We start from the raw sequence: 24,464 nt of genomic DNA, 5'->3' as shown, positions 1-24,464 counted from the left end.
AGAATTTCACCTCCTGCCCCCATCTTTCTCAGCCTTATGGTATTGCTTAACAGTCCTACCTTTATTACATTCCTTTCTACCACATTTATTTTTAACTCTGACAAAGAGAGCTTCATGATCACATATACAAAGTATCACTTCAGTTTCCCTATAGAGCTCATCTGATTTTATCAGCACCACATCTAGTATATTTTTCCCTCTACTTGGTTCCATCACTTTCTGATTCAGTTCTCTTTCCCATAGAAACTTATTCACCATATCTGAAATACATATTTGATTACTGTTTGCATGAAGGAGTGATACCAAATGGATGGAGAGTTGCAATATTAGTCCCAGTGTACAAAGGAAAGGGTGCAAACATAAAGCAGATAACTACAGGCCAGTCAGCTTGACATGTGTTGTTTGTAAGCTCTGGGAAAGCATTCTTTCTGATTGTATTAGACACATTTGAAAATCACTAACTGGTTTGATAGAAGGCAGCTCAGGTTTACAAAAGAGTATTCCAGTGAAGCTCAACTTGTAGGATTCTAGCAAGATGTAGCACATAGTTTAGATTTACGAAGTCAAATGGACTGTATTGCTATTGACCTATCCAAAGCTTTTGATAGGGTAGATCATGGGAGATTACTGACGAAAATGAGGGCTACTGGACTAGATAAAAGAGTGGTTGAATGGGTGGCTATACTTCTAGAAAACAGAACTCAGAGAATTAAAGTAGGTGAAGCTTTATCTGATCTGTAACTAGGCAATACTATTGGGATTTTATGTTTTCTTATGGAGACTATATAAATGATAGGGTAAAAATTTGGATTCAAAGACAACACTTTCTGTATACTGTATACTGTAGGGAGCAATAAATAAGTTACAGGATTGCCAGCAACCTTTATGTTTTCTTACATATAAATGATACGAGTAAAGAACTGCAATCACTGGATGCAGTTATACTGTAAAGAGTAGTAAGGGGGTTGCAGGATTGTGGAGACTGCAGGAGGACTTAAGCAATGTTGTGAGATGGACAGCAGAGAATGGTATGAATGAAAATGGGATGAAAGTCAAGTTGTAAGTTTCACCACGAGGAAAAGTCCTCTCACTATTAATTATTGTGTTGATGGAGTGATAGTACCTCGCGGGGAACAATATAAGTACCAAGGTGTTAATATAAAGAATGACCTTCAGTGGGGTAATCATATTAACAAAGTACTTAAGAAAGGTTACAGATCTCTTTACAGGGTTATGAGAGTATTTAGGGGTTGTAGTAAGTATGCAAAGGAGAGGACGTATAAGTCTCTGGTAAGACCGCAGTTAGAGTATGGCTCCAGGGTATGGGACCCTCAGCAGGACTACAGTACTTGATACGAGAACTGAAAAAAAATTCAAAGGAAAGCAGCATGGTTTGTTCTAAGTGATTTCTGAGAAGAGAGTAGTGTTATGAAAATGTTGTAAACTTTTGGCTGGAAAGACTTGTAGTAAGGAGAAGAGATCCTTGACTATGTGGTATGTTTTGAGCTGTTAGTGGAGAGTTGGTGTAGAATGACATAAATAGACGAATACGCTGAGTGGAGCTTTTAAAAGTAGGAAAGATCATAACATGAAAATAAATTTGGAATTCAAGAGGACAAACTGGGGCAAATATTCATTTATAAGATGAGGAGTAAGGGATTGAAATAAATTATCAAGAGAAATATTCAATAAATTTCCAAGTTCTTTGAAAATGTTTAAGAAAAAGCTTCTTTTTTTTCTTTTTTTTTTTTCAAGTTGCTTTACGTTGCACCGACACAGATAGGTCTTATGGTGACGACGGGACAGGAAAGGGATTGGAGTAGGAAGGAAGCGGCTGTGGCCTTAATTAAGCTACAGCCCCAGCATTTGCCTGCTGTGAAAATGGGAAACCACGGAAAACCATCTTCAGGGCTGTCGACAGTGGGGTTCAAGCTCACTATCTCCCGAATACTGGATACTGGCTGCACTTGAGCGACTGCAGCTATCGAGCTCGGTAAAGAAAAAGCTGAGTAAACAATTGATAGGGAATCTGCCACCTGGGTGAGTGCCCTAAATGCAGATCATTGATGATTTATTGATTGACTGAACCAATATTTAATTATTTGTTTAACTATATCTACCTGTATACTCATACCTTCACACATCATTCCATTTCACTGTCTGCAGTACAGCTTGGCAATCCCAACATTATTTTGGAAAATTTACTAACAACTACATCTAAAGCTACAATTTCATCATCTGCTCCATACAAAACCTTGTATTCAATGTTTGGTAACTTTCTATCCAATATTTTTAAAATAGTCGGAGCACTTACTCCCATCATTTTTGTTCTTTTATCTGTTCTGTCCATCTGCCATGCTGCTTATTATCATCCCTAGGTACTATATTAATTATTTTTAACAACTTCTAATTTTGTCCTACCTATCAATCACTGTTCACTTTTTGAGAGTTTGTCACCCCCTTTTACACACCATAACTTTGCTTTTCTGTGGATTAATTTGTAGATTCCACTCCTTACAGTACTTTACTACCCCATTAATACTATTTTGCATTTTGACAGGTGTTAATGTGATTAGAAGGATATCTTATGCAAAGATCAGACTCGGAATATTATGGTTCTCGATATATGGAGAGGCTCCTTTCTCGAAGCCCTCCTATTGTAAAATGTCATTAATAAAAATAATATTGGTGATAATTTGCAACTCAGTTCGAGATCCAGTTTTGAAAATATCTCTCTCACTACTACCCCATCTTTCCCTTTGACAGAAAATTTAAATTCTTCATATGTATTTTCAATTTCTCTTATCATCTTTCTTGACTTTCTGACCTGACTCGACGTATATACGACAGCTCATATATTCACTGAATCAAAAGTTTTCTCTAAATTGATTGCCACGATGTACGTTTGTCTCTTTTCATCTTCATATAATTATCCATTATTGTTTTAACAACTATTATGTTATCACTTGACCTCATCCCCCTTCTAAATTCTGATTAGAGTCTTAATAGGATCGAGCACCACTTTGCCCAGTTCATTAGTCTTTGTGCCAATATCCCTGTATATAAGTTAGTGAATCTAGTAACATTATTCCTATATAGTTCCTTGGGTTTGACCTATCACTCAGTTTCTTATATATAGGGCAAATGGCTCCCTCATGCCATGATGTTGTTACTCTCTCTGCTTCAAATATCTTACTGAATATTTTCACTATGCTTTTGAGGATAAAGTTATTCTTACCTAGTTCTATCCTAAATTCATTATAGATACCTGAAATTGCTCCTGCTTTCCCTTTTTGCCCTTTCTCTATTAAATCTTTTACCCCACCAACTGAAATTTCATCATCTGAAGTAGGCAGGGTGCACTCCAATCCCTTCAAAATTTCTGTCCTTTCTATATTAGGTTTTGAACTATCCTCCCCATCTAATAGCCAACCAAAATGTTAGATCCACTCACCTTTTGTTGTGCTTTTTCTTTCTCTAAAGATTTGGTTTATTATTCTATTTCACACTTTCTTGCTGTCCTTTCCTTTAGAATCTCTGTTTGTCAGTTTGCTTATTCTGCCATAAGTACCGGTACTTTGTGTTTACCAATAGTTCTCTACACTATTTTCGTTTACTACAGATTGCAATTCTTGTTTAGTTCCCCTACCTTCCTGTATGATTTTAATGCTTTTGTTATTTCCGTCCTTTTCTTTCTTTAGTTCATGTACCGCCCACTATTTCTTGGCAAGCCTGTCTCCTGCACTCATATCTTCTGTCCTGCTATCAATATAGTATTTTCTATAAGCTGTATTGTCACTTCTTCTTCTTCTTCCTGATACGTTTCTTCTTATGCAGGTCGTTCACAGAGCCTCTTCCAATTTTCTCTTTTTTCCCACATTCTATTGTTCATCACTGTCTGTCACTGTAGTCTTCTCCGATTTACATCATCCTCCACTTGATCCCTCCATCTTGTTTGTGGTCTTCCAATTGGTCTTCTTCCAGATTCTGTCGATTCCAGAGCTCTTCTTAGTATCTTTCTTGTCCCATTCTTTTGACGTGGCTGAACCATGTCAGCCTGTTTCTCTCCATAGTTTCTTTTAGAGGGTTGATCTTTAGCGTGTTTTGTATGATTTCATTTCTTATCTTGTCCCTCCTTGTTTTACCCAAGATCCCTCGCGAAAATACATCTCTGTCGCTTGTAATCTACTCAGATCTTTTTTTTTTGTCCAAGTCTAACATTCTGATCCATACGTCAATATTGGCAAATAACATGATTTATATATAATGATTTTTGCTTTGGTAGGTACTTCCCAATTTCCAATGTTTGATACACAGTAATAAAATTTTGAGCAACTTCCTATCCTCTCCAAAATTTCTTCTTTGATGTTTCCTTTCCCAGTTAACTTACTTCTTAGGTATTTAAAAGCATCTACTTCTTTAAGAATTTTTCCATTACACCTAACATCCTCCATTTTCTGTTTTCTCTACTAATTTTCATTACCTCACTTTTCCTTAAACTTTTTTCCATGCCTGCTTCTTCAATTGCCCTCTGCCAGGTATTTAGTTGGTCTTCCAATTTTTGTTCATTTTCTTCCCATATCATTATATCATCTGCATATGCTATGACTTATTTAGTTGTTCTTCCAAGTTTTGTTCATTTTCTTCCCATATCATTATATCATCTGCATATGCTATGACTTTCATATCATTTGCTATTGACCCTTGGCGAACTTTCCTTATAATGTTGTCCATCACCATATTAAAGAGCACTGGTGAAAGTACACTTCCATGTCAAACTCCTCCCGTCTGTTCTAAACCATTCTGATTTTTTGCCATCTATTATAACACAGTTCAGACATTTGTTATACATGTTTCTAATTCTGAATTGCATTTCTCTTGACAATTCCATTCTCTTCAGCCATTGCCATATCTCTTCTCTTCTTACCGTGTCATAAGCCTTTTGTATATCTATGAATGCAACTGTGATGTTTTTCCCATCTGTCGCATCTATTCGGTTATATTCAACCCAAAGTCCTATCTCTATCTTCATATTTTTGAAACTTCTCTCTTTAAAATAATCCTCTTTGCTGAGGTCTTCCCTCCATCTATATTTGGGCACTCTTTTTTATTTTAAACATTCCCTTGATAACAACAACTAATAATTACTGTATTAGGGGTAAGTGGCGAGATTCTTTCTAGCCTTTAAACGTTATTCTTTTGATGAGTGGTAATGCCTCCCTTGAACATAGTACTAGGTCTGTAACATTTCCTTCTTTTTCTGTTACATATGTCAAGTTGCCCCTTTCATCTTCTGCTTTCCCTTTTTCGCCCTTTCTCTATTAAATCTTTTACTTCACCAACAGTAATATTTTGCCATATCTATTATACCCTTCAGCTTGACTTTTTCTCTTTTTAACTACTTTTTGCTCTACCTCATTGTAATACATTGGATTGTATCTGTAATCCTCGCATAGAAGTAGGCCTACATTACCTACATCTTTATACATGTTCCTTAATCTGTTTATTTCTGGTGCCAACTCATGGAACAAATCTTTATTTGCAAATGAGGAGCCTTCAGAAGGGCTGTGGACAAAACCAAGACATAAGCTTATTTCTCCCTTCCAATTCATCTTTACTTTTATCCAAAGAACTTCTTCTATTTCTATGACTTAAATTTTCTCCCGGAAATTGTCCCTTATTAAGGTTAGTATTCCACCAGGATATCTGCCCATTAGAGCTCTCCTATCTCTTGTCTTGATATATAATTTAAAACCATCTACATGTACTTCATATCCTGGTGCAATCCAACTCTTAACAAAGGTAATAATGTCCATTTTGGCTAATAATTGATTCATGTCTTTGTTTCCTATCTTGTCTTTCTAATATTCTTCATGCAAATTCACTTTTATGTTCAGGGAAGAACACATCAAATTGATCAAAACAAAAAATAATGTTGTTTACCAATGTATGAAGAACGCATCAATCATAGGTATATTATTCGTTTAGCTAACAAGCATGATGTTCTAAAGTTAAAGACATTCTCTGAAGTCATGTCATCCAAGATCTACAAAACCTATAATAATGAAAGAAGGAATGTCATTTTCTAAAATTCAACTGGTGGGAATATTATTGTGAAATAGCTAGTTTGCTGAACAGGAAATTTCTAGCACATTTGCCTTCTGAATGTCTCAATAGTCACTAAAACCCTATCTTGAATAGGTTAGTGTTTATTCTTCCTGAATCACATATTTAAGAAAATACACTATATGTTTAGGCTGAAATGTCAGATGCAAGGCTGAAAAGTGTTTTAACCACTCACTGAACCACCCACAAACAAACAAACAAACAAACAAACAAACAAACAACCCTGCTAGGAAAAATTAAGTCTTCTTCATATATTCAGGCAGTTATTAACTATATTAATTCAATATTTATGAAGATAGATATACATAAGTAAGCAAAACACTATAATCTTCTTTATTTCTCCTTTATTAGTGTAATTTTGATGCCCTTTTTGAACATTTTATTGTAGTTCTTTGAGATGTATGTTTCATTTATCATGTACAGATTTCACTACATAGGTCTGTGCTGAGAGTCAGCTGCTGATAATGGTCACATTCATGATTTTAAGAAAAGCAATCTTTACGAGTGGAATGAAGTCCTGGGGCCATCTGGTGGCGAATGAACGTACCATTTCCACTTCTATTATAACGTTCCGAAATTCAAAGTGTCATTGTTTAAGAAGCCTTTCTTGTGGACAGTCGAGATTTCTTCTGAGGACGCAGAGCACAGTTTTCTGCGAAACGTTAAGAATTTCACCTTATTTTCTTGACACAGCATAAGCCCAAAAGCCTATACACTATCATGTCTATAAGTAGGGGCCGTGAAGACATTAATGGCAACATATATTACTCCTGTCACTACATACTGGATATTAAAGAATTTTGCTTTACCTTCCTTCATTATGCATAAGAATTAAATTTAAGCTTAAAAAGTGGTCTTTTGAAAGCTAGCCCTGTGGTGTAGAGCTACCAGGAATCTTTCTTACCCTAAAAGACCCTGGCTTGTCCAACAATCCTGGATTGAGGTTAGAACAAAATTTGCTCAGCCTATTGAAACCAACCAAAAAGGTATCTGATATGAGCAGTAGTGGTCTCAATCAAGATAACCAAGCAGTGTGAATAAGGATGATGCAATACTGACCATGTGACATGCCAATATCTGTGGCCATCTGGCTGGGAAGCAGTCATCTTGGCAGACCAAGGCTCTTAATAAATATCAGCAGTCACAGAGTTTGTTATTTTCTTTTCAAAAGTAGACTACACCTTTCTTGGGAAATACAGAATGTTTCTTCAAATAAAACAATCGGTTAAATTCACAAAGTCTAACATTTTAATCAAGAATATCAGAAGACTTCAATTTTGAAAGGGGTGAAATAAATCCCATAGTGTGTTAAGGCTATAAACATCTCACAGAACGTACATTCCTACATAATAAGGGGAATCAACAGTAAAGTATAGAATCAATCAAGACTTAGGAAAAGATGATGCCTGAATTAAAACCAGACAGAGTGGGTGGGGGGTTGAGTAGACTACAAGACATTCAGCAGTCCAAAATGTTATATTTGCATGAGAAAGTTATCTAAGCTTGTATTTATGCTCTGCTTTTTATTGATATGTTTCTGGTTCACTAAACAATATTCACAGTATATATAACCACAAATAAAACTCTCAAAACTGTCGGCGTTCCTTCTCCCACCTTTGCATGGTAACTCACTTCTACCTGCTGTTCCAGTGGCGGTGAACGCCAGCTGTAGTGTCAGGATGCCAGAGCAGAGTAACGACTACCGTGTGGTGGTATTTGGTGCTGGTGGTGTGGGCAAGAGCTCGCTGGTGCTGCGGTTCGTCAAAGGCACCTTCCGCGAGTCCTACATCCCTACCATCGAGGATACCTACCGCCAGGTGAGTTCCATTGGTGATATACACAAGTTACTCTTGGACTACTCTATTTCCTTTGTTTTTGGATGATCTACTGTCTAAACTCAATGAAGCAGCAAATGGTCTACTGTTTGCTGATTGATGACTACAAGATATTTACAGAGATCAGAAACGCAAAAGATGCAACTCTTCTACAGTCCTCACTTATGGGCTCTCGAACTGGTGCCATACTGTACTTAGAAACTCATTCATTCATTCATTCATTCATCCAGAAAAATGCCCCCACTTTACCATAAGCCTACGTAACTCTCCATTACCAACATCATATTTCCTACTTGACAAGTGTATCACCATTGTTACACAACAGCAATACTTAGATGTTGATACAAAATCACAATATTACAATTCAAAATTCACAAACATACAAGGCCAAGGCCACAAAATACTGAATTAAAACAACCTTACTTGGTTCTTTTAATCGCATATTTTTTCCTCTTGTATTAACCCTTACCGGGATTTCAACATTAGGATTACCCTTTAGCTCCGTCATCTATTTTATGCTTTAAGGTTTTAAGTTAACGAAACTAATAGCCTTCAAAGCTATAAATAAAGACAGAAATCTTTAAGCCTTAATAGTTTACCTACCTCTATAAGCAATGGCAGGTAGCCATACAGGCTTAATCATGGAGAAGTGGTGTTTGCTTGAGTAAAGTTAGAGGTAGGGTGGAGTAATTTATAACCTCTGTGGTTTAATCTTTTCTCATAACACTATCATTCATTTAACACAACTCGTATATTTTAAACAACTGTCTCAACTAATGTGCAAGTATACTTATCACAAAAACCCGTATCATATGCTGTCTACAAATGATGCAGAATTGTTACAGAATCAACAAGCATTGTAGTACCTATAATTACTATCCAACATTTTAACTTGCTTAATCCTGTTTTCACATTCATAATTCTTCTCAACAGTTGTCAGATAGAATAAGATGTTCATTTTCTAAAATCATGCCTGAAAAAAATTAACATATTAGTTTAAAAGGGAAAAATATTCCCACCTACTTTGCGAGAGGACTCCCTTTTTGCTACAGATTTTACACTTGGTAAATAATACACAATATTTTAGGCTCCTCTATGTGAATTTTGAGGAAGCTGCATTGTTCTCAATGTTATATCATGTATTCCAGGAAGATTACAAATTATTTAGTTTATTTTCCAGGATGAACCATGTACATTATGTACAGTTTGCCAATGTTTCGAATACATTGCAGTATTCTTTGTCAAGGCGACTGAAATACCCCTACTCGATCCGAGGTAATCAGTCTCTCAGGCAGCAAGTCACCTTGACAAAGAATACTGCAATGTATTAGAAACGTCGGCAAACTGTACATAATGTACGGAAAACAACAACACGGTTCAACCCGGAAAATAAACTAAATAATTCTAAACACCGTGGAAGCTTCATCTCTAAGATATTACAAATGTTCTGAAATTGGTACATCGCTGTCACTAGGTATTCATATTCCTATTCTTCTCCATGCTGTTTTGTATCACTATAAGTTTCTGCTACTCCTAGTTCATCTTCACTCACACTAATTTCACCACCCATATTTTCCTTTTCCATAGCTTTTCTAAATATGATTTATAATGGTCAATAAAGACTCAAATCAGATAGCTACTTTCTGTTGGAGTAATACTCTCAAGACTGGAACAGCTATTCACCCTGCTGATAGAACTGGTAGCACAGGGTCTAAAGAAACATTATTAACAATATGGCTAAACAAAAATACTTCTTTCTTGGATTCGATCACTTTTGCTAGGATGTTACTTCCTGCAGGTAAAGGAATGTTGGGCAAAGGTATATATGGTGGATGCAGTCTGTTTGTTGTGTAAGAACTACACCTAAATAAAACCATGACAAATCATAAAAGACCACCCCATGCCACCTCACATGGGTAAAGTGCACTTAGTGGTTTAGTTGGATTAGAATCTTTGTGTTTGAACTTAAATTAGCCTGACTCCCACTAACCAAGATATTTTCACCAATACCATTAGTTTGAATTTCAAACATCTTTGCACTCCATTAGTATGAATGTATGATTTTATCATTGTTGATATCTTCAACAGTTGAAGACGCTGAAGTCTTGAACATATCATTTAGGTGCTTTTTGATAGGAACATGTTATATGCTGAATATTTTCCACATATCTATCTGCATCATTATTATTATTATTATTATTATTATTATTATTATTATTATTATTATTATTATTATTATTATTATTATTATTATTATTATTATTATTATTATTATTATTATTATTATTATTATTATTATTGTAGCACCTAACATTTTCATTTATTACACTTACATACAAAACATTAGAACTCTCAAATACCATAGAGACCCACACCTAAGATGCACACTTGAGAACAACATGTACTAGTAGAACTAGAGTGACCAAATTATCCAGAAATCCAAGATTGTCCAGGTTTTCTTTTCCTATGCTTTGAAGTCCTGCAGAAATGCTTTCAAGGTGCTATTATGTACCAGTTAAGGTGCCCATCTTGTTCTGATGTTGTATTTGAACTTTTTTAATACATTATTTTGCAACCTTAATTTATTATCCTGTATCAATTACCATCACCACGACCAACTTCCTGATAGAAGTGACCACAGCACTCTCACATTACGTGCAACATAGACATGCAGGATACCTATGCATATTATGAGATAGGTTTCCAGAAGGCTGTGACTTACTTACAGAATAGACTTAGACAAGGTTTTTCATTATTAATTTGTTTTCAGGTGAGTGCTTTGTTTTAACAACTTCTGTTTATTTTGCTTTTCCTAATTGTATTTTGGGTGTTCTGATAACTTTGTATTACAGGTTATACTTTATATATTTTGTATCATGACTGACAATCTTTGTAAGAGAGGGTGTTCCAGGAAGGGTATACTGGATTTTGATTTTGTGAGTTTCATCACCCTGCACGTAACTCAACAGAGTAGATCACCTTCAATAAATGTAATAAACTTGATCCATGGTACCTCAATGAGTTCATATAAAACAGACAATTTCCAAATGTTTATATGAAGGATAGTTGGGATATATGAGCAATAATATAGATATAATCTGTTGCAGGTGATCAGCTGTAATAAAAATATCTGCACACTGCAGATAACAGACACAACCGGCTCTCATCAGTTCCCAGCCATGCAGAGGTTGTCTATCTCCAAGGGACATGCCTTCATTCTTGTGTACTCGGTCACGTCTCGCCAGTCCTTAGAAGAGTTGAGGCCAATCTGGGAGGTTATCCGCGAGATGAAGGGAGCTGATCTGGCTGCCATCCCCGTTATGCTGGTTGGCAACAAGTGTGACGAAGTGGAGAACCGGGAAGTATCTGCCACTGATGGTGAGGCAGAGGCCCAGCGTTGGGGCTGTAATTTTATGGAAACCTCAGCTAAGACCAATCACAATGTCAAGGAACTCTTCCAAGAACTGCTGAACATGGAGAAGAACAGGAATATCTCTTTGGAACTAGGATCCAAGAAGAGTAGTCGGCAGAAATTACCTGGATCAAATAAAATTAAGGAAAAGTGTACTGTTATGTGAAGTGATCAACCATTCGATTGGTTGGATATATAATGAAGAAACACTAATGTTAAGTGAAGTACGATTTAAAAACCTGAGAATGTAAAAGGACAGTTACAGTGAATTGTGCGAGTGTGATTAGCAACACCATAGCAAGTATAGCAATACACAACAAAGTTTTCCACTTTCATATGGTGGAACTTAGGAATAATGCTCATTATAAATGAAAAACAGGAAGAAATGAATGGCATTGAAGCTTAGCTTTTCACCAAGATTTTATGTCACTTTTAAAGTAAATTTCATTTGAAAACCTGAAGTAAATGTTAATCAATAAATACAGAAAAAAAATCCATAAGAATGCATTTAGCATAAAAGAATCCTTCAAGAATAAATTTGAAAGTGAACAAAAAAAAAAAAAAAAAGAACCCACAATTACATTTTCTTTTCATACTATATACTGTACGACTGTTTAAAAAACTATTGATACATAGGTATCACAAAAGTTAATACTACATACTTCCATGAAACTTAAATTTTAGGAACAAGTTCACAACAATGTGGGAGAGAATAAATAATTGGAGATTCAAAGAACAAGAACGTGTCACTCCAATACATCTGTTTATTCATAATTTTATGAAATTGACAAAGAACTCATCATGCCAAGAAAACATTCCACAAGTACCAAATAGGAAAGAAACTTCTAGGATGTGACAAAAATAAAAGAAAGATTGTAAAAGCTTGTAGAGTCTAATAGGAACTTCAGTCAGATAGCAAGCAAGCTGTTTTATATTAACACATTCCATATATGTGATGGTCACAAAAATCAATTTAGCATTGTTGGAATGAATGTTTTGTTATTAAAGTTATACAAAATAATCAGTGTAATTTCATGTTTTATACTCATATATGTAATAAAAAAGGAAAAAGAATTGAGTGAAGTTATTGCTTAGTTATAACAAAAATCAAAGAAACAAAAAAATTGTCATTTCAATTTACCCACTCAGTCTACTGATATTATCATGTGCATCCAGGGTGTGAAAAAAAAAAAAAAAGAAAATCTCTCTTGAACAGAAGTTTTAAGATTTACAGACAATCAGAAAAGTACATGTATAGGAATACAGAAATATGGAGACTCTCTTTAAATTTGGTTGCAGTGAAGGACTGTTCTATTGCTACAGATGAAGAAGGGTAATAGTATGGAGAAAAGTTTCTAAGTGCTTCCCAGCCTGACTTGACAAACAAGATCTTAGTTTAAAACATTTGTTCTTATGCATATGCATACATGTTGGAATTTTCTTATTTTGAACATAATTGCAAAATGTTGTCATGTTAACCTTAAATTTTACTCATACCTCAAGTGTCAGAATTGGTTTCAATATTTAATATTATTAGTATTAATTCATAATAATCTGCAGAGTAATATAAATTCTGTTGGCTAATATTAGAGTTTTTAAAAAAATTGCACAATAAACACTGATGAGTTAGTTAATAGAGAATATAAGAAGTAATTAATTTTCTTCTTAAAATATCAGTGCTCAAAGAACTAAATATTTAAACTTAAATCAAAAATACAAGAGAGTATACAATAATTAGGTGCTTTCTGTAATATGGTTGGTTTTGGAAGTTTCATTATTAAATTCTGATTTGAATTATGAGTGTCTGTTATACTTGACCAGTAACATATCTATGACAGAACTTGTTGACTACATGGTGTTTTTATTTTTTAATCTTGCTAAGTGACAAAATTTAATGTTGTTAAATGTAGGAAGGAACTATTGTTATTCATGTACATTGAAGGTTTAGATGAGAAGTATAGTTACATAAAGCAGTATTCTTGGTTATCATACAATTCTGTCCAGTCTGGATAATAATGCCTAGAAATCAACCTCAAATTTTAAAAACTGCTTTAAATATATATATACCGGTAACTCTTACATTTGACTTTATGTAAGTACCTACATTAGTTATGTACAGAGTTATGTTAAAAATGTAGAGCTAAATCTTATTTTTTGGTTACATTAAGCAGTCACCATGTCTAAATGGTGTATGATAATTTCAATTTTCATTTATAGTAGGCCACCATAATAAGAATGAAACATACTGCAACTTCTTCAACATTCTCTTCACTGAGTTTAGACTTGGTCTGGAAATTGAGCTCTAGGAGTCTTTCAGAGAGCTCAAAATTTACATCTATAGTACGAAATTTTCCATGACATCACATGTACTGGTACTGGTAATAAAATTCACAGATAAGGTTAAGCAGGAAAGTAATAACACACAATGCTATGATGCTGAATACTCATATGTTAATTCAAAACAGATCTGCACAACATTATGATATGTACTTACTAATGATTACTGGTATATTATCTTGTTTAACATTCTCAACATTTGAGGGCAAGTGAAATGAAAACCTAAATATTTTTTCAATTTATTTTATTGAATGAAAGTGGTACACTACTGTAACATTTTTTTTATGTAGTCTACGTTATGTTCACTGCAAGTTCTCCACTGCTTACAATGTGCATGGATTCTTCTAGAGGAGAGAAGAAAAAGAAAGAAAAAAAATAAAGGGAAAATCCTTTGGTTGTTTGCGCAAACTCTTATACCCGCCTTCATCCTTCGCTTTCATCCCAATGGAATGTCTCTCTTCCCTGTGCTTCCTTGAGCGGTCCAAATGTATAGAAATAAATTAGAGACGAGGTCTGGTAAATACGATGGCTATGGAAGACGCTCAAAATGCAGGCCTTGGTTGGTTGCAACTGTTTCGCAGGCAGTATGGGCCGAAGCATTGCAATGTTGCTGTGATACATGTGAATCACCATTCTGAATCATCATTCATCGATGAATTTGATAGGTGTCAAACCTTCATTACTCAAAAACCAGATTGTTTTTCCTTCTCGCATATCTGAAGTTCGGTGGCCATTGATATACTAATACTTTGATGGTGTTTGCTTCTTTGCATGGTGTTGCCACCTATAGGATGTTCATTAAAGCCTTCGTAAGAGAACTGCCAACGGACAGAAACATGGTGCAACATTTCGAACCTTTATCACACTGCCTGCTGTCATTTCTTGATGGATACAGTACTTTTGCATCCATCTCTTGGCACAGGTCAGAGTAAAGTGTAGCTTCCACCAAAGTCCCAGTCAACATCCATGGCTGTGACAATATGGAAGTTGCTGGAGTATGGGTAGTGCTGAGTAATGACATTCAGAGCACAACTAGTGCATCTGAGTGTTATGAAAGGTGTTGCTCATAGGGTCAGTTGTGCTGCAATAGTACTTTCGGACCCAGTGAGGAAAGCAATGGCAAACTACCTCAATCTTCATCTTGCCTAGTATGCCTCATTTTGGTGCTGCCATTGGTTTTTGGGGTTTCTTTATAACCGCATAACCTTTGGTGGCGCTATTTGAGGATCCAACCAGCCTCTGGACTGATGACCTAACAGACAGACATCACACTTTTAAGATTTTGGTTTGACTCACCCTCATCTTAACATCTTTTAAAAATGTCACGAGTATCCATCCTTTATATTTCACTTTACCTACAGTAAACTAAAAATGGAGCTATAAATTTTTATTTGACTTGATCTATTCGGTTATAAAATTATTTGTTGGAAACTATGAAAACCCTGTGAAAATTACTTGTAAGGATATTGTAAACAACATTAAAATACATGAACAAATTCATAAAATCATCGATGGATTTATGTACTTACAGTAATGAGTACTGCGTCAAATATAATGAAATAATTATAGCAGTAATCCAGTTTTATCCAATAGGAACCAGCAAACATTACCCATCAATTGGACCTGAAAAATGAAATTATAATTTTGTGATTACTATCAGAGTGCCATGCTTTACTTCCATCAATACTGGTGAAATGACAGTACAATTCAGGTTTCTGTGTACAGAAGTAAGCTTGTTTCCTTTCTTAAACCTGAAAGGTAATATAAAAAAATGAAATTATGAACCAAAATTCTGAGTGTAAATCATTGCATCAAGATTTTATGTATTTTTTTTTATGGCAGTATAAAAGTCATATTTTTAAGAAAAACCAATGTAACTCCAATGCCACATCAAACCAAAATGTTCAAAGCAAGAAAATAAATAGACAACATTTTTTATTGAAGCTAGAATTTGGTATAATATACACAGATATCATAGATTCTTGATCTTTCATCTTTATTAATGATAATTGGAGATGTTGTGAATCAGTCTCACATTCCAGAAATTCTAGATTTGATTTTTTTTTTTCTATTTGTTTAACGTTGCACTAACACATTGAAGGTTTTCGGCGACGGAAGAGTGGGATATTGGGAAGGTAGCGGCTGTGGCCTTCATTAAGGTACAGCCCCAGCATTTGCCTGGTGTGAAAATGGGACACCATGGAAAACCATCTTCAGGGCTCCCGACAGTGGGGTTCGAACCCACTATCTCCCGAATGCAAGCTCACAGCTGCGCGACTCTAACAGCACGGCCACTTGCTCGGTGATTTGATTTCAGTCATGATTCTTTGACTCTGGAATTTGGGAATATCTACTAATTTCCATATCATCCATGTCTCTTGTTCTCATCCAATCCTGATGGGATTATATTTATTTGGCCTAGGGAGTCTTTCCCTTCTCTTTTATTTGCCGGTGCCCTAATTTTTGGAATGTCAGAACTCTTCCATTTCCTCTTATGATTAGTGTTAGGAGGGAATGGTTGCCTAGTTGTACTTTCCCTTAAAATAATAAGCACCACCCTCATCTTAATAAAGAATGCAGTGGCATATCCATAAATCACAGATCTGGAACAATAGTGACCCTGTGGCTTGAATTCCTTGTAAAACACTTGGTTATGAATTTACTTTTATTTTCAGTGGTTCACACTGACTCATCAAAGGTTTCCGGCACCCCAATGGCTTTGATCATAACTAAGCTACAGACTGACAATATAAGTAGGAAATGCAATGTGTTCAGCTGATTCCTTTGATTCATACTTTTCGAATGTGAGGCGCTGGGTAGAATCAGACTCTCCACTCTAGGACTACCAGGTGAAGAGAGAGAAAAAATCCAAGAAGACCCAATAGGAACAACCTGCAGCTTTGTGAAGGGAGCTGGTATATCTAGGTGGGAATGAAGAAAAAACATCGTAGCAAAAGATCTTAGAGGTCGACGCTAATTAGTAACTAATATTTAGAGGCCCCATGAAGAAAAGAATAGGAAGAAGCTACAGACTGATGTGAAAATGGGAAACCATTAAAAACCATATTTAGACTGTTGTGGAGGGATTCCGACCTACTATCTCCCTAATACAAGCTCACAGCAAAACAATCCCAACTGCACAGCCAACCTACTGAATGGCTATGACTTTAGATAAATAATCAAAGCTCCAAATTTGCTTGCTTTAAAGTAGCATCTAGCAGCTTTGCTGTCAGATCACAAATAACAAACAAGGTTTTGGTTTGATTTGACTCACCCTCATCTTAACATATAAAATACTTTTAGAAATGTTCTAACAGGCAAAACAACAAGGTTATCAGCTCTCACAGTATTGAGGATGGAAGAGAAAGGGTTTCAACCACAAAAAAAAAAAAGAGTGTATTGCATAAATAAAGGCAAGAACTGTGAAAAATAGGACGATGGAAGACTTCGTTAGCTTCACTAACCTAATACCACTGTAATAGGAAAAGAGCAGAGATTGTCCAAGGAAGGCTTAAGAGGAATGTGACACAAGGTCGAGAAATGTAGAGTAACACACATTTTTAACCCCTCAGAAGGGTGGAGCTAAAATACAGTAACACAATGAACGCATAGTCTACCTGCTGGTTCTAAATAATTGTATTAGTTGTTTAACACAGAAATGGTACTAGATATTTAGATCTCACTTTACCCTTCTGAAACATAACAAAATAAAACAAAACTCAGAGAAGAAAATGTTTCTAGAAATGCAGAATGATAATATATTGCACTTTACAACAGAGAAGGAAGTTGTTCTCCACTAACATTTCATGAAGATTACCAAATTAATATTTGTTAATGATCCAAAGGACAGGCCAAAGAAAGTTTATAAAAAAATTTAAAACTATATATATATATTTAAACCCTTAACTTGTGCAGTGTATGAATACCTACTGGCAACACACTGCAAAATATTTGTCTCCAGATTTTGATCTTGTTACTATCACAGTAGAATACAAAAAGGTAACTATCAGAGTAGAATACAGAAAGGTATTTTTAAATGCATTCTTGCTTAGGTTGAGTAACTTCAATGTAAAAAGATCAATTTCCCCTCTGTAGTAAAGGCATTAATTGAATGATAATGATGTAAAGTTTCATAAAAAGTAAGGCCTGTTTACAAATTTACTTTTGATGGTACAGTATCATAAAAGGAAATATTACATGCTGGTATTAATTATTAAAATTCAGTGACATCTATTAGCAGTAGTTTTAAAATATAGTATTTGCCATTATGGGGATATTTCTTTCTTCAGGATTGCTCTACAGTTACGGAATTTGAAAATTGACCTGATTAGTTAAAAAATTATTTCTTTTGAAATAATACATATTTGAAATGCACTTTGGTTTCAAGCTTCAAGTAAAATTTTAATAAGACACATCACTTTTATACCAAAACCTTTCTTCCTTCCTGAAAGAATTTTCTTATATTGTTATCTAAAGAATCAAATAAAGCCTTAAATCAGAGAGAAATGATAGTAACAATATTAAACATTTGTAGAATAATATTTTGTTCATTGTTAAGTTCCATAAAATATTTGTAGCATATATATTATATAATAAAGAATTTCTCATAATTGGTGAATAGAAAAATATTAAAAGGCAAGAAATAACTCCTTTAATAAGTCTATTGTGTGACAGTGACAACATCATAAAAGAATTATATATCTGACTTATTATTACAGCATCATATAATTATTTATGGGTGTAATTTGTCGCTTCTTATTATATAGAGTTGTCTTATTGTAAAAAGACCAAAAGAACCGTGTTCACAACCACAACGATCCTCCCACATGGGACAGCTTCTGTATGTGTGTGCCAACAAGCTTCTTCCTCTTCATGTGTTTCACAATTTCTATATATTGCAGAAGGTTCTATGCTAACTACATCTGGCTTTCATACTTGGATCATTTGCAAAGTAATAAATTTGATATCAAATGCAATATTCCTAGAGATGAATAACATGCCAGGGAAAATTACAAGAGTTAGTAAAACATGTACTTAACGTACCATTAATGCAACACTTATGTAAAAAATTGATCAATTTTAACTCTTCAGCAGAAACAGGGCTAAGGTATAGACAAGAAGTGAGCTGGTTCAATAAAAATTTCACTTAAACTGTTGTTTGAGGAAATATTTAACTGTAAGAATTGCACTATGTTGATTTCCAGACATATTTAGTACTGTAATTATTTCTATTAACAGATTTAAGAGAAATCAGTTCAACAGCTAAGAATTCAATGAAATACCTATATATCTGACATTCTCTAACAAACAGTCCTAGTGAATGATATTTTTGGTGCATATTTTACAAACTCAGTATCAGGAATACAACATCTGAATTTCTTAATCATGAAGATTATGTTAATTTAGTAAAGATCAGGGCATTCTTCAAAAGGACCTGCAACTTGAGTCACAAAGTTAGTACACTGTTCTTCATGAACCAGGATAAAAGATTCAACAGATGCCTAGCAAACAGAGCATTCTGCTTTCAGATGGTCCATCTGCACCTCTTTGTAATTCTGCCTTTGCAAACAAGAAATCATCTCCTCCTTGGCCATTTTCCCAATTTCCTGGGTTTGGTACTTGGTATGGATTTGCCCCAGTTTAACAGCCGGACACTCTTCCTGATGCCAACCCTATGTCGAAGAATGTATTCACTATTGTGTTTTCTGTGATGTTTGGTAGTGCGGTGTATCATGTTGTATGTAGATGAAAAGATGTGTATAAGACAAAAAACAAACACTCAGCCTCCAAGCTAGAGGAATTAACCATATGCAGTTAAATTCCCCAAAATGACTGAGAATAGAACCAAGGGTCCTCTGAACCAAAGGTCATTGCACTAACCATTTAGCCAAGGAGCCAAACTTCACAAACAAGAAATGATTAGAACAATCATGAAGTTCAACTCTCACAATAAACATAAAGGTGGATAAAGAGGTAAAGCAATTCACAACAAAGGAAAACTGCAGTGATATAAGTAAATCATAACAACTCTTCTTTTATATATATATACAGTTGGCTTCACATTGCACTGACACAGATAGATCTTATGGCAACAATGGGATAGGAAAGGGCTAAGAGTGGGAAGGAAGTGGCAGTTGCTTTAATTAAGGTACCAGTACATCCCTCAGCATTTGCCTGGTGTAAAAATGGGAAACCACAGAAAATCGTTTTCAGGGCTACTGACAGTGGGGTTTGAACCCACTATCTCCCAAATGAAAGCTCACAGCTGCGTGCCCCTAACCGCATGGCCAACTCGCTCGGTCGTAACAACTTCCTCAAGATTAGAAACCAGTCTTGAATATATCTTTTATCACATTTGATGCATATATGAATGACTCACATAATTCCTTTGTGAAACTTTTACAAAATGGATTTCACTTACTCCTCATGCACATTACTCTTATATCTTCACACTTTTCACCCACTGAATTTCTGAATAGGTTACAAGAAATACTGAAAGTTTCAAGTATATACAAGGGAATAGAGAATTTCTTTGATATTTCACATAATTTTTATGGACCACATTTTACACAAGAAAGATTTGGAATACACCAGTAGTGTGTAAAGACCTAAGAACAGAAGAAACATTAAACTATCATGATAGAATTCTTCCTATTACATTTTTAACTTTAATAATTACAAGCTTTATTTGCTCTCTCTTTTAGCAGTGGTCATGAACGGACTTTGGTAAAGTGTGTTACAAGTTTTATATTCAAAGAGAATTTCCAAAGATCAAATGGGATGAACTAAATCAAAATGTAATGGTTGTAGCCAGTGGCATACACTGAGGGCTACCAAGGCTATCAGTGAAGCTCAAACCTCAACTGAGAATGATGGAAGTCTAAAGCACGTTATAATGTAAGCATCTGACACATTGTTTCATTTACAAAACCGGAAAGAAGTGAGAAAAAACGCCTCATGTATTTCTGAGAGCAAGGCATCAGAGACTGATATTGCAGCCCAGACTCTCGCCCTTCTCCCCTCGACTCGCCCCGTGTGGCTTGCTGCTATATATTGGATAGGTGCGGGGACCGGGAGGCGGGGGGGTAGGTGTACTAGGTTTAGTTCTGTCAGATCGCCTCAGCTAACTATCAAACATGCATTCCTCATTATATATACTGTACTTCCTCACCTCATACTTCTGACTTAATTATAGAGATAACAGAGTGCAGGTATTTAACTCCCGTTTACTTCTACATCCTTGTAGGAAGACACTGCAGGGCTGCTGTTATAGGATCAATGTAGTTTTCTTTTTATTGGTAGATCTGCTAAAATGAAATGCAATCTTTCAGGTTGTGTTCTCTTTTGTTGGTTGGAATTGAACCCATGATCATAGGTTGGACACCACCACTGATCTCCCGAGGAAGCTAATTAACCATTTAATGATGGGTACAATCACTGTAAGATACAACATTTTAATTTAATAATAATAATAATAATAATAATAATAATAATAATAATAATAATAATAATAATAATAATAATAATGATAATGGTACATAGCATCTGTATAGGTTTGGTGGTGACCTAATGAGGATAAAATGAATGGTGAAGACGTTTAAACACCCAGTCACCAAGCCAGGATAATTAACAGTATGAGGGGGGTTGATTCTGAGAACTGAACCAGGGCCAGTGGACCAAAGGCAAGCGTTCTATCCATTTAGCCACAAAGCCGGACTTTAATTTGCTAAATTTTAGGCTACCATCTCCACTGACGAGGGGTTGAGCATTGGCAGTAGCCGAGGCCAGGGCAGTAGTTTGTGAAGCAACCTTGACAACACAACAGGCTTCTCCACTGGCTATTGGCTGCAGATCAAAACACTTAAGGCTTGACGATCTCTAAACCAACCATTGAAAAGGGTTAACCTAAATCTAGTGGTAGCCCATGTCTTGATCCCAGCATACACCACTGGTTGCAGCAGATAACATGATTGGGAGTTCAGTTAAACAAATTCTCCAAGTGCCATACAACACTCCTAACAACATGTTCTACATCTGCCACAAATAAAAGGCTTATCAATCCTCCAAACTTCTGGGAAGCACTTTTAAACAATCAGCCCCTTATCAATAGTGTGAGGGGCTATATGTATTTTTAACATTGCTGCCCCACAGAACTGTATATCAATCCAACTGAAGCAGACAAAACAGTCATGCAACTAAGAAAAATATGATAAACTAACAGTTACCTGTGGCGTCGCTCGCATGGATTTTGTAATTTTGTTAAAAGTAATCGGTCCAAGATTCGAAATACCTATTTCCACGTCTGTAATATCTTCAGTTTTTGAGATATAAGTATCCTCATAAAAAATAATTCAACTCTTTTTCACTTCTTTTCACCCCCGTTAAGTGCCTTTTCTGAAAGAAAAAAAAAAAAAAAAATACATATTACTATATTTTTAAAGGACTTTCAAAATACCAAGTTTTACGTCTGTTACATGTTATGTTTTTGACATACACTGTAGATATACCACCAACGGCCGTAGCAGTGTTGAAACACCGGATCCCGTGAGATCTCCGAAGTTAAGCAACATTGGGCGTGGTCAGGAGTTGGATGGGTTGCCACGCGCTGTTGGTGGGGGGTAAGGGAATGGAGGAGCAGAAAGGAACTGGCCACCCTACCGCACGTAAACTCCGGCTCAGGAATACCTCTGCAGAGGTTCGGACCTGCCTTCGGGCAGAATAACCCTTACAAAAAGTAGATATACCGGTACTCATTTTAAAAATTCACCCGTTTTTTTTCAATTCTTTTCACACCCTTTCACTCCTTCAACTCCCCACCCCCACCCCCCAAAATGTGTGTCTATTTATAAAGGAGATTCAAAATACCAGTTTTCATGTCTGTAACCTTCAGTTTTTTAGATATAAGTATCCTCATAAAAAATTCAACACTTTTTTCATCCCCCCACCCCCATTATGCTGATTTCCCCCCCCCCCCAAAAATGAGTGTTTCATTTACTATTTTTCATGTCTGTAACATTATAAGTTCTTGACATATACTGTAGATATACCAGTACTCATTTTAAAAATTCAACTGCTTTTTAAATTCTTTTAACTCCAGTAAGTGTTTTTTCCAAAAACAAAAAATGAGGGTTTCTTTATTTTTAAAGGAAATTGCAAATATCAATTTTCACGTCTATAACATCTTTAGCTTTTGAGATATAAGTACCCTCATACAAAGAATTCAACTAATTTTTTAATTCATTCACTTCCCCCCTCCCCCCCAAGTGGATTTTCCATAAACAAAAGAATGTGTGTTTCTTTACTTTGAAAGAAGATTCCAAATACAAATTTTCATGTGTGACATACACTGGGAATAGGTATTTGGAATATTTTTTAAAAGTAAAGAAACATGTTGTTTGATTCTTTTTTCGACTCGAGGGAAGAATGGTTCTTCAGTTTTTTATATATAAGTATCCTCATAAAAAGAATTCAATTCCTGTTTTCACCCCACACTCCATGTTAAGTAGATTCCCCCCCCCCCCCAATGCGTACATACATACATCATCATTATAGCCCGTTATGCCTTTCAGCGTTCAGTCTGCAAGCCTCTGTGAATTTACTAAACGTCGCCACAATCCTCTATTTACAACTACTACTGAGGCCTCATTTAGTTCTACACCTCTTATCTTTAAATTGCAAGAAACTGAGTCTAACTATCATTGCCTTGGTCTCCCTCTACTTCTCTTACCCTCCATAATAGAGTCCATTATTCTCCTAGGTAACCTATCCTCCTGCATTCGCCTCACATGACCCCACCACCGAAGCCAGTTTATGCGTACAGCTTCATTCATCAACTTCACCCCTAACTTAGCCTTTATCTCCTCATTCCAAGTACCCTCCCACCATTGTTCTCACCTGTTTGTATGAGCAATCATTCATGCTACTTTCATGTCTGTTACTTCTAACTTATGAATAAGATATCCTGAGTCCACCCAGCTTCTGATGCCATAAAGCAAAGTTGGTCTGAAAACAGACCAATATAAAGATAGTTTCGTCTGGGAGCTCACTTCCTTCTTACAGAATACTGTTGATCTGCGAGCTCACTGTATTAGCTTTACTGCACCTTGATTTATACTCATTTACTATATTACCATCCTGGGAGAACACACATCCTAAATACTTGAAATTATCTACCTGTTCTAGCTTTGTATCACCAATCTGACATTCAATTGTTGAATTTCTTACCTACTGACATTAATTTAGTCTTTGAAAGGCTAATTTTCATACCATACTCGTTGCACCTATTTTCAAGTTCGAAGATATTAGACTGCAGGCTTTCAGCACAATCTGGCATTACGACCAAGTCGTCAGCATAGGCCAGACTGCTTTCTACATTTCCACACAATTGAATCTGTCCCTGCCACTTTATACCTTTCAGCAGATGATCCATGTAAACTACAAACAACAAAGGTGAAAGATTACAGCCATGTCTAAACCCTGTAAGTACCCTGAACCAAGAACTCATTCTACCATCAATTCTCACTGCAGCCCAATTGTCAACATTAATGCCTTTGATTAATTTTAATAATCTACCCTTAATCCCATAGTCCTCCAGTATGGAGAACACCTTTTCTCTCGGTTTTTGAAAAATAATCATTACATCATTACTTCACAAGATGGAAGGCTGCATCAGCCATCGTTCCTCCAAGGACACAGTAGATTTTGTCAACAACAAGATTTTGGGGAAGCTCTTTTAACAATAGTATGACAGCAAT

The 24,464-nt window shown here is 35.6% G+C and overlaps 1 protein-coding gene across 4 annotated transcripts in view; it reads left to right on the top strand.

The window, feature by feature from the left end:
* Positions 1-16,450, top strand: part of LOC136877168 (GTP-binding protein Di-Ras2) — a 274,902-nt gene extending 258,452 nt beyond the window's left edge. For all 4 annotated transcript variants that reach the window (XM_068228623.1, XM_067150991.2, XM_067150985.2 and 1 more), the window contains 2 exons: positions 7,777-7,943; positions 11,069-16,450. In XM_068228623.1, the coding sequence (XP_068084724.1) occupies positions 7,806-7,943; positions 11,069-11,539 (609 nt within the window). In that variant the 5' untranslated portion in view covers positions 7,777-7,805 and the 3' untranslated portion in view covers positions 11,540-16,450. The remainder of the gene's footprint in view (positions 1-7,776; positions 7,944-11,068) is intronic.
* The last annotated feature ends 8,014 nt before the right edge of the window (positions 16,451-24,464 follow it).

This window comes from Anabrus simplex, chromosome 1, assembly GCF_040414725.1.
Source record: "Anabrus simplex isolate iqAnaSimp1 chromosome 1, ASM4041472v1, whole genome shotgun sequence".
Classification (NCBI taxonomy): domain Eukaryota; kingdom Metazoa; phylum Arthropoda; class Insecta; order Orthoptera; family Tettigoniidae; genus Anabrus; species Anabrus simplex.
This window is presented reverse-complemented; position numbering and strand designations above follow the sequence as displayed.